We start from the raw sequence: 12,054 nt of genomic DNA, 5'->3' as shown, positions 1-12,054 counted from the left end.
CATTTGCGCGTGTTTGAACGTCAAATACATGGTGAAGCTCCCTCATTTAGGATTGGCCAGCCCCTGGCAATGTATGGACGTGTCTCATTGTACAAACTCCTCTTCTCTTCCATCCCTGATAAATTTCTCTGTGCGAGTATAACACGTGAATATTCAACCCATGGGAATGTACTATTTCCTCGATTATAATACCATTGTTGTATTCCCTGTAGGTACGGTCACATCCGTCATTGGTTTCACTGGATGCGTTGGGGCACTCAGGGAAAACACGTGTCTATTAGCTGCTGTGAGTATTTGCCCATGAAATTGCATTTGTTTCAATAATTCACATCATCAGAATGGTAATTTTACCCCTGATTCAACGATTTTTTTTTTATTGTTCAGTGCAATCATGAAATTGGGTATGTGCACATTATTCTATCACTAGAGCTTCAGTGTATCATTAATTTATTGATGATCAACACGATGGCACTGTGTTAAAAAATTATGATGATGCAATTAACTTGTCAATCCATCTCCAAAAATATATTTTCGTAAGTTTCAATTTCTCAACTAAAATATTCTAGTTTGTAAAACAAAATATAAATAATGTAAAATATTCAAATTTATTTGAGCCTGGAGAGAATATAATCCGCACACACCCAATTTTTTTTCCGCTGAAATCCGATAATTTGTCCATTTGTAATTATTTTTTACAGTATGCTGTATTTTTGGGTGTACTACTGATGCTGGAACTCACACTGGGTGTGCTGGGATTCATTTTTAAAGACTGGGTAATTAAAAATTTCCCACTCCCTCCACTTTTATTATACATTTTCGTCCGGATAGCTCCATTAAAATGTCGATAAAAGGCCAGTGGAGGGGTTTCATAGAGGGGGATAGAAATAAAATGAAAATAAAAAAAAATTATGGTATAAACAGTGATAATGAAGTATGGGACAACGGTCTCCATTTCAATCGTGATAATAACACGTAAAAGAAGGCACAGTAAAGCCCTTCTCTTTTCTCGTGACGGGAAAAATCTAGAGCGAGTACTTCTCGCGTAAAAACTCGCAGTTTTATGACAACATTCCCTCGTTGGAGCTTTGTTTTCTGGAGAGGAAACGTATGCATAGGTATATTGAGGTGATTTTTTCATTTATAGGGTTATTTCCTTGAAATGTCGAGGGGAATATGTCAAGAGAAATTCACCTTTATCAATTCTAAAGATAATACTAGAACTGAAGAGATCATTCGAGACAAAAAATCAATTTTATTCACTGAAAAATTCTGGTGCTATTTTATTAATGCTTTTTTTTCTATGTCGATGAATTATTCAGTATATTCTCGGTGTGTTTTCACAGGAATATTCATCACGATAAATATTTAAATGGAGCTTCACTTATTTCAATTTTTTTCAGAGACTGATAAACAAAATTAGTGTAAAAAATGTTTTACTCAATGATACAATAAATACAACTTTTTACGTAATGCTTTTCGCGCGTATTGTTTTCATATCTTGGAGCAAATCATCTCGACAATTATGCCAATAATCATCTTAAAATAGCGCAAATACGAGCGAAATCCCACAAGTGGCTGACAAATTAAGGTCTATTAATGTCGCGTTGTCTTGACGACATTTGAATTTTTACCCACTCTAATACAAAACGCACGCTATTGCATACATTAAGAGAAGACTACTATGGATTTTTCAAGTTGCGAGCTACCCAGATATTTTATGATTATGGATACAAATGACGGCATGAAAAAATCAACTCATTATTGCTCACTTGAAATAACTATTAAATTTTTTTGAACATTCAAGATAATTTTTTGCCTATTATTTGTGAAGGACGCGAATTTAAACATTAGAGAAGAAATAATAATATCCTAAGGACCTGCAGACCTCAGAGTAGTCTTTTCTTAAAATAATTTTGGTCTCTACACACGACCAATCACTAAATATTCCTCACAACGTATTTTCCAGATAAAAGCCCAAGCAACCGGCGGCTTCCAAGCATTTATAATTCATTATCGTGACGATCCAGATCAGCAGAATCTCATCGATTGGATTCAGGAGGACTGGGTTGAGTATTGAGCCATCCGCTGTATAACGAATTTCCATGAAATATTCACGAGGGATTCATAATTAATTTGTGAATTTTTAATTTCACAACTTTCCAGGGATTTAATTTTTTCTTTCGTTTGAATTTCAAATGGACGCACTCCTCATATATTAATCACCGGACTAACAGTAACCGCCGAATTCAGAAAACTGTGTCCATCAAATTCAACTGAACATTTCATGGAATTTCAGCGCAAATTTCACCAGGACTGGGTTAGAGTCCTTTTAATCCCCAGATCATGGCCGTTATTCCTATTTTAATCGTTACAGCTGCAGTGCTGTGGAATAGAAGGCCCAAAAGACTGGGATAGAAACAACTATTTCAACTGTTCATCGATTGAAATTGGTTCTAGTGAAGCCTGTGGCGTGCCTTTCAGCTGTTGCAAACGGGAGCCCAACGTGAGAAGTGTAAACTAAAATTTGATTGCTCAACCAAAATGTCCCCCCGTGCCCTTATCTCGTTGAAATAGTAGCTCTCAATGTAACTATTCACGAATACCACATCGTTGTAGTGCTTTCTGCGTTGATACAACACTCGAAGTAATCAATATGAAACATTGGAACGTTAGAGAAACACTGGGGAATAAAAGAATACCCAATATGGCTCCTGGCAATTTATATGCATTCGTTCAATGAAAAGAGTGGAAATAGTAAAAAGCTTTTGGCGAAATTCGAGTGGCTGAAAATCATTTTTCAGACCAAGAACTAGATGTTTTTCACTAAAAAATGGAAATTTTCTCAATGTAAATGACAATATTTGGGAAATAACAATGAAAGATATTTAATATGGGAATATTATTTTTAACAAACATATCATTTTTTAATTGAATGATTTCTAGTTGTGAGAGAATACCTCAATTATTACAATTAATTAATATTGATACGTGGAAACAAGCACTAGTCAATGGGAAACACAATACAAATAGTGAAGACCGTTAAATGCAATTCGAGTACTTGAAAATAATTAAAAGCTCCATTTCCCTCGTCTAATTGGTTTCTCTGCAGAATTTTCAGTGAATCGTTAAAATTTTTATCCTCTAGGAAATAACGAAAAACAAGCAGTGTGGATACAACGTACGTAAACCTGGAAATGTAAGTTAAATTTTTCTTCCCTCGAACTTTGTATATTTTCGTTAAAATACTTTCCTGGTAGATAGTATTTTAATTAACAAGAAAGTATTTTAATCAACAAGAACTTTATTTTTCAATTTAAAAACTTCACAAGCTTTTCCTCCTCCTCCCTTTCCCTCGCTCTTGATAACTCCATCATTTATTTGAAGGGTAATGAATTATCATCAACTTTAACATCTCCCTAAAATGATCAGTGAAATATGATAATTGGATATTCCCTGTGCAATACTCGCTATCTGAACAATCCATTCAACTCTACTCACTAAGTCCTCTGTTTACTCCCTCCCCCTACCGGTCGCTTGACTCCTTATTCTGAAGATTTTGGGCTGGGTGTAATTGCTTGGGAGATACGAGGCGCGGATAAGGGAAGTTAAATGGGAAATTTCATGAGAAGGTGATTATAATGTCTTACAAGTTGCTGCTTGGGAGACTATCGAAGCTGGGAAAATGCATTAAGTTAATTAAAGAAGATGAATCATATTAGTTATGAAGGCGAGCGGGCAACATAACATGTGAAGAATAACTTGGACAAAAAAATTTAATTAAATATACTTTGAATAAAAATTTATGGTCTCTCCGGGGGTCATATTTTAATAAAGATGACTACGACATTGTTCAAATTTAATTAACGGTACATAGTGGTACAAAAACTGTGGCAAAATGGTATTTTCAGTATCAGGAAAAATGAAAATTTGTGAGTAATTTTAGTTAATTAAAAATTCGAAAATATATTCACTGGAACTAGTTCATTTTCAACACTGAAATCACGTGAATTTTCATTAAAACAGTAACTCGATAAAAATGTTGAAAAGTAAACTCGAAATTTCCCATTTTTTGAGAGCATTTAATATAAAAATGATTATTTCTGTAAATTCCTTGAACGTCACGCAACTCCTGGGCTTTGAAAGCCTGACCAGACTGAAAAAGCCAATTTAAAAATAATTCCACACAAAGGAGAGCTATCAAAATGATATTGGAATCTCCTACCAATTCTCCCGCGAACCCAGACAGCCGGAATAATAAAGAGAACTGAAATGATATGACATTCAGGAAGTAATGCCTGATCTTCCCATCGATTGTTTCCCATTTAAAATTTCCCATTGAGTAACTTTATTCCTCCGACTCCGGCCAAACTTACGACCATAATATCCTGACTATTATCGCCATAATGTCAAACGTTGGGTGAATCATATTTCTCCACTACACCCCTCATCTAAATCACTTCTCCTTATTTCCTTGGGAAATGCAGCCAGCAGAGAGGAGTATATTTGAAAGGGGTTGCCTGAGGGCGGGTGAGGAGTGGCTAGAATTGAACCTCGTACCAGTTGCTGGTACTATAGTCAGCACAATGGTCCTGCAGGTACTGTTTTCCCTCGGCGATATCGGCGAATGTCGTCAATTTTGCATTGCAAATAATATTGTCCATTGTGACCAAAGTTTCGGCATGTATGTAAGCACTACTATTGTTGTTTATTGAAGCGTGAAAAAATTCAAATATTTAAATGTTTATATTCAGAGGTTGGAAGTGTCTGGGAGAGCCCTGGGGGGTAACGAAAACTCCTAAAATGCGGGGAAAAGCTTTTGTGATGAAGTTTAAAGCAAAAGGAAACAGGAAAAAATTGAAAGAGGGCTTAACGAATTTGTTTATCAAAAATCGGGAGAAGCAATTTGAGGATGATCTGGAGGGAGAGAATAATTTTGAAAAATGTTTGAAAATACGAGGTGACAGCCCCACCATTTTTTACGCCACTTGCGACAGAAGGAGTCTGTGCACAAGATGGCGACAACCTCATCTGTGAATCGTTTCGTATTTTAGAGCATTTTTTGAAATTATTAATTGCCTTCAAAGTGTCATTAACCAGTTTGATTGAGCCGATCGAAAATAAACAAATTTTTCGTTGCCTAGAAATTTATTGTATAAGGTTTTCCCCACAGTTTCTGGACTTTTTACTACTGAGGTCTCTCTATTACGATTTTTCATAAAAAAGAAACGATGGAAATCTCGAAGGTATTAAGATTCTAAAAAATATTTGAATGCAATTTGAAATGAATTAATTCATCGATGGACACTTGGGAATTAAACAAAAAAGGCACACTCAAATTATGTCGAATTCGCCTCTCAGTTGCCTGCACGTTCCTTTTTTTCTCTGAAAAATCGTTTGAAAAAAAATCCAGACCTCATTCTTATAAACACAATAGAATTATAATTTATTTCACATTAGTGTGTAGATTGTAATGCATAGTAAATCGCATAGTGCATTGAAAAAATAATTTTTCTCCACTTTCTCGCAAAAGGTAAGTTTAACACCCTGATAAAACCCAGTAAAAACGATACGGGGTATTACTGTAATGGATCCAGTGGTTGGACGAAGAGAGAAAAAAACATAATAACACATACATGTTTCACGTGAGTCCCAGGGTAGATTTTATTCACTCTCCTCCCCGCGGTTAGGCTATAAAAGCCGATAATGTTTCCGTTATTACGATTGAAATGCCAGGGTTTTCGGATGTTTATTGTTTAACGTGGCTCAACAAGCTGTAGAGCCTAAAAAGCTCGGTCGTGCAAACTGCATTCATGCTTAACCGTCACGCAATCCAATAATAGGAATTTTTTTTTCCCTCGTAATGGGGTGTAATCGTAGGGGATCATAAATTATTGAGGTTTGCGAGGGCAGGATTTCCCGCATGAATGACGGAAGCGATACAGACATGCTCACGTCCACAAATCACGTTGTTTAGGGGTCTTTCTCGTCGAATTTACATTGACACAGCTAACACCAGGTGGTCGCAGACAGTCGCCGAAGGCTGTCAGACAATTACAAATGATAAAATGAATTCCCGTAAGGGGCTAGTAATACCCTGAAGTCATTCCCGGGAAATGTCCACTTTAATCTAATATCAAGAATTTTTAATGAATAGCGGTAAAATTCAATGGAAACTGAAAAATTTTGACGCAAACTCATGAGACTCACCATTTCCTAACTTTTTCTTCTGAAATTATATTGAAAATCCTCTTCCGAAGAATTCAAGCAATTTTGTTGTCAGTGAAAGAAAAAAAAATTATGGAAAGAAAAAAATCCTAACACCAGACGCTACCTAACCAACTGAACAACTCCGGTAAGTCGTAGGTGTTATTCGTCTCTCATATTTATTTTCCAGAATTCAGACGTGACGATACACGAGAAGGGTTGTATTCAGGCAGGGGAGGAATGGGTGGAGAGAAATTTACTTGTGATTGCAACCAGCGCTGTCGTCACGGCCTTCGCACAGGTAGTATTTATTATCCGGTACGGGGATGGAAAAAGAGCTTAACTCCATTCAAATATCAAATTTATGCGGAAAGTTGTTCATTGAAAATTAGTTGCCATTATTCGGTACGATTTTTTCATTCGGTTGAATTGTAGCTGTTGCCACTTTTATCGTCATTTCATTGTCGCTTTTTATGCATGAGATGTCGTGACTCATGTTTGATTTATGTAGAAAATTGATGTTTACTCGATGCATTAACAGCCACCACAGGGCTAAACGATGATGTCAGTGGGTGTAAGTTATGGAAATTATCATGGAGATTTTTTTTTTTTTCCAGATCCTTGGAATTTGTTTTGCCCAGAATCTACGGGCCGACATATTTGCGCAAAAGGCAAAGTGGCACTGACAATCACGTGCCCCCACGGCTGTTTAGCATCTTGTGCGGATGGATGCTGAACGATCACGATGATTAAACGCAGTTCATGAACGGACTTTGCCTAGTGGAGAACATCTCAGTGGCTTCGAATTATACGAATATGATTACTAGGTGAATATCATTTTGACTGGGGAAATTTTCGTTACGGGGAGAGGGATGATTGTAGGAAGAAAAAAAATCAGGAAACATTTTTCAAGGGTGAGTTCTGTTTCTCGAAAGAAATACCACAACTTCCGTGAAAATTGCCCTAACGTTCAGGAAAAAATCCGAAGAGGTTAGAACAATTTTTGCAGAGCTTTCAGTATTTTTTGCCGAACACATCCGTAAAAGTTCCGTATTTTTCCTGGAATTTTTTTCTCGCTGTGGGTGATGGTGATCGACAGGTGGGGAATAGGTCTGAGATTTTCACAGAGACAGAAATAAAATCCTGCAAATCAGTAATATATTCTTAACAATAAGATTTGTTTTTCACTAGAGGTAATGAAGATTACTGCCTACCGGGGTAAAGCATTACTCAGTATATTACGTGGGAACATGAGGTTGTTGATGTCGAACAAACGCCCAAAGCACCTTGGTTGGGCGATTTTAACTACATTTAACCCACTGCACAAATCGATTAAATTCTGTAAATATTGGGCTTTCCCAAGTTATAGATTGTTTCGGGATTATTCAATCGCGAATGGTAATGATAATTGGAAACCATTATTCGATTCGGTGCGGTTCAAGCTTCAAATCACGCGTAAATTTTTCAACTTCATATAAAAATTCATATATTTTACCTGAACTTTAGTTTCTAGCGAATTGTTATTAAATTTCTATTAAATACACTGTTCGCCTCTATTTCTCACCAACAATCTTTGATTTCGTAGAATCAATCATCGCAGCTAGATCACTTTATTGTTTCCTCGTTTTAAAAATCTGGATAAAAAAAATATTTACGTGACCCGCAATGAGGAGAATTGCCCGCAACTCAATAGCATTCGAATTATTCCAAATCATTTACCAGATACATTCCAACAAGTTTCAATTAATTGACATGGATTCCAGTCAATTGAATGACTTTCCAGTCCACTTGTCGATCACAAAAACCCAATCTAAAATCATCAATAGACCAATAGAGTTGAGGGGTCACGGTTGCTAGGCAAATTGAAGTGAGTACTTGAACTTGATGTTGATCGACGTGAATGTCGTGGGGGCGCAGCGAGAAACCCGGGGGCCAATCTCGCTGCTGTATCGAAAACCACTGAGTACTCGTGCATTATGTGCGAGGCATCAAGGCCAACCTAATACAACCAGCAGAACCAAACTTTATCGTAACACCCGATTGGGTGTTAAATTAGTTGCTCCAACTACTTTCCGATGAAAATACGTTAAAAGGTCAGCGAAGGAGCTGATGGAAGGGGGGGGTGGGGGAGGGGGAGTTATATCGATTATCAACTCCCCACCAACACATGATGCACGTTCAAGCCCGAGCAGTAGATTCATCTCAATTTTCCTTTGAATTCTTCGAAATGATTTTTTTTTTCTGTTTCTTTCTTTTCTACCCCCTCGAGTTTAATAAATTTAATCATCGGTCGCTTGTCCGTGTATCCCGGAGTTTTCGTTCCTCTGCGATGAAGATTGAGCAAGGAAAAATAAAGATGAAGAAACTAAAAATAAATGGCAATGATGTATAGATATAAAATGTACAGTTTATCGTAGAAAATCTTTTACCAGGCAGAATTATAAAGAGAGAAAAAAAAATGTTGGAGCAAATAGCACAAACTTTATTACGTTCCGTGTCGTTCATCCAGTGATGGTGGAGAGGGAAGAAAGAAAACGTTAACTCTGTTATTCGATTTATTTTCTCGTTTTTTTTTTCTCTTCTGTTTTGTTTTCAAATGAACTGATTTCCGGAACGACTGGGACAACATCAGTTGTTTAATTCAATAGTTTTGTCTCACGGTTCGGCAATTGCAATCCGTGTAGAAGATGGAAGAAGGGGAGGAGTAATGAGTGACGAAGAAAAATCTGTAGATTAATTTTTTTAACGCTTCAATAAATTTTTTTTTCCGGAAGAAATGACGCGATTGATTCGTATATTTTTGCCAGCCAAATTGGGGAGAAATGAATTAACGTTTAACTGCCCTTGAACAAATAATAAAGAAAAACTACTATATTTCTAAATATGTATATCTTAATTGATTGACGCGAGCGTTTTATGACAATGTAAAATATTAGGAATCATTCATTATACTATTGCAAAATGATTGATGTGTACAAAATAATATCGAGGCGCTTGTGCGTGGACGAGTCTATTGACGAATGGAGATTGATTAATTTTGAGTTTGTGTGTGCAGACTATCGATTCGATTGCTCTAAGAGGCCTCGAGAGTGATAAAAATATAGTCCAAGTACGGGCAAAACTGCGAATGAATTTCCAGCCAAATGAGAATGAAAACATAAACGAGTGACCCTCAGAGAAAAACCTAATAAATTCAGTATTGAATTTCTACTGAACCTTTATTGAGAACTCTATTATTTCATTGCCATTTTTCAAAATGATTAATCCTCTTCCAATAACATTCAACATATTTTCACCAGTTTCTATAAATGAAACAATTTTTCAACCTATCATTTCTGCCGAATGCTTGACCGAATACTTTATCCGAATTTAAGTTATTTTTAACGGTTGAGGGCTCTTACAGGTTTGAAAAAATCATCTAAAGGTGTTTTATAGGGCAATTCATTGGGACGTGAGTAATTTCTACAATTACACTTCGTACAGGATTCGCGGGAGAAAAATAGCATGTGAAAATTATTCGCATACTATAACCGATGAATCTATATAATTATCTATAAAATCGCCCTAGGGAATATCTCTATATTTTTTTGTGCGTGTATAATCAAGATAATTTTGAAGAAAGTGTAGATAAATGTGACGAAAATTTGATCCTGTCAATCTTCTTTATTCCGTAAGGATAGATTTCGTGTGGATTACCTCTTTGCCTCAATGAAGAAGAAAAAACAAAGTCATTAAATCATAAGTTGAGCGATTTGTTCGATACTCAATTGTCAACATGACAGATGAAAACAGATGCTTGCATACTAACTGTTTTTTACGCAATCGTTTCGTAACAATAATGTACATTCGTTAAATTCCGTATTATTAATTATTCACCATCAATCGTATATTTCATTGCGTGACAAATGGGTTTAGCGAGGGTTGTGTGTGTGTAGGTAGACCATTATACGAAATATCCTCGAAATCCATAATTTTTCACTGCAATTGGCACAATTTTGCTAAACCCAAGTGACATTCCAATTTAATTACAAAACCCATTTTACTGGCTGTTCATAATGAAATATTAATTTTAATTGATTAATACTGTTAACCTGATTCAATATTCTGTTACTCATCGAATATTCGGATCACGTGACAAGGTAAAATGAGTTAACTTTAAAATTGGTAATTATGCTGGATTTTTTTTCGTCATGCGAATGGAGAAATAAAGGCATAATCTTTCAAAGTCAGCTCATTTTGAACTAATTGAGAGTAATGTATAATAAATGGACTTTTAATTGCCTGTTTTTTTTCATTGTATCCTAACTAATATTACAATAGCTGAATTACTACCGCTGGATTATACGTTAAAGGCAATTCACATGCAATTTATTTTTCAATTTGTACCGTGTGAGAGTGATTATGAAAAATGGGTGCTTAAGAACAATATCAAATTAACGTTATAGCGAAGCAATTTGGCTCATTCCTGTTTTCCTTCGTGTCTCTTTCATTTTATTTTGATTTTAAGAGAAGAGAGACAGCGACAGGAGATCCTATCAATACTGATATTGTATTTATTGACTAATGATATTGTTCCCGGAGTAATTCAATGGAACGGATGAATGACTGTATAAAATAATATTCACGATAATTGCGTGCTCTTTCTGATGATCATTCGAACTCCAAATAAAGGGAATGATTTTTTATATTCAATTTATGTTGTTCCTCATTATTTCGCGTTTACAGCTTGGGTTCATTTTAATTGGAATTTTGCCCCTCGACTAATGAGCCCTCGATGTATTTCATTCTTTTCATTGAAAAAACAATGTAAAATTTATATGAAAGCAAATTCAATTGAATAATGCGTAATAAATTTTAAGATTATCGAATGTATTGAATTCTTTAATCATGTACATATTGTAAACATACTTGTAAAGAATACGAATAAATAGTAGCTATTGAATGACTGCTTGACCAATATAAATAACAATGACTGTCATTGTTTTGTAGTTCCAATAATTTCATGACTCATTCCCAACTTATAGTTAGAGAGTACATTTCCACATATTAATTTTGAATAGCATAATCGCAAAGAATTATCACCATTCTAATGGGCAATTCACCAGCCAGATACCTTCGACGTTCATAAACCCTGTACTTGATCATTATTTGCCATTCGGGCTCACATCAAAGCGAATACAGCCATTGGTTTCAATTTGTTACCTTTAATTGAATATTTCAATGAGTTGGAAGCTTTGATAATCCGCCCAATGGGTTATCGACTTTTACGGATTCTGTAAAAACTTTATTGCTTTAAAAATTTAATAAACTCCGATTACTGACGGGTTTCACTCATTTCCAGGTAATGAACATTCAATAATTTCCCAAATTATTCATTCTCGTTCCTATTAGAATAATATGTTCCTGAAATTCTTCAATTTATCTATTGAAACAAAAAAAGTGCTCTAAAATTTGCTTCCTCATTGACTCTCAGTTAAGACGAATAATGTTAATAAAAATCCGAAGTCTAAAAATCCTCCTTGGAAATTATGAAAAGTTCCGGGTGTCTCTTAAGAGCGAGTGCAGCACGAATGGCTCAAACAAGAAATAGCAATCTTAATAACCAATAGTTACCCCCTCTGCATTTCTCATAATTAATTCATAGCCCCAAGCACAGCTTGAACCCGGCAGCTTGGACAACCCGTTGTTTTCCTGCCATCTCCAACTTCACAGCTTCCACAACACTTCTTAAGCAATTTAATCACTCAACACTTAACTGAATTCCGTCTTCAGTGAGAACGATTTACGAGATAATTGGGATCCACCGACTGCTTGTTTACGCATGACTTGCATCATTCCACAGGTTCTGCA

General features: G+C 35.7%; 1 protein-coding gene across 6 annotated transcripts in view; it reads left to right on the top strand.

Moving 5' to 3' along the window:
• Positions 1–11,741, top strand: part of LOC135161049 (tetraspanin-17) — a 68,110-nt gene extending 56,369 nt beyond the window's left edge. Inside the window, exons 3-10 of one of the 6 annotated variants that reach the window (XM_064118319.1) lie at positions 213–286; positions 699–773; positions 1,967–2,065; positions 2,375–2,503; positions 3,146–3,196; positions 4,485–4,595; positions 6,395–6,505; positions 6,822–11,740. In XM_064118319.1, the coding sequence (XP_063974389.1) occupies positions 213–286; positions 699–773; positions 1,967–2,065; positions 2,375–2,503; positions 3,146–3,196; positions 4,485–4,595; positions 6,395–6,505; positions 6,822–6,890 (719 nt within the window). In that variant the 3' untranslated portion in view covers positions 6,891–11,740. Of the gene's footprint in view, positions 1–212; positions 287–698; positions 774–1,966; positions 2,066–2,374; positions 2,513–3,145; positions 3,197–4,484; positions 4,596–6,394; positions 6,506–6,821 lie in introns of all 6 variants that reach the window. The other 5 variants (XM_064118311.1, XM_064118340.1, XM_064118337.1 and 2 more) reach the window with 5 other exon arrangements.
• Positions 11,742–12,054: the final 313 nt, after the last annotated feature.

The sequence above is a fragment of the Diachasmimorpha longicaudata genome, chromosome 1 (genome assembly GCF_034640455.1).
Source record: "Diachasmimorpha longicaudata isolate KC_UGA_2023 chromosome 1, iyDiaLong2, whole genome shotgun sequence".
In the NCBI taxonomy this organism is placed as follows: Eukaryota; Metazoa; Arthropoda; class Insecta; order Hymenoptera; family Braconidae; genus Diachasmimorpha; species Diachasmimorpha longicaudata.
The sequence above is the reverse complement of the archived record's forward strand: the minus strand, read 5'-3'. Positions and strand labels throughout refer to the sequence as shown.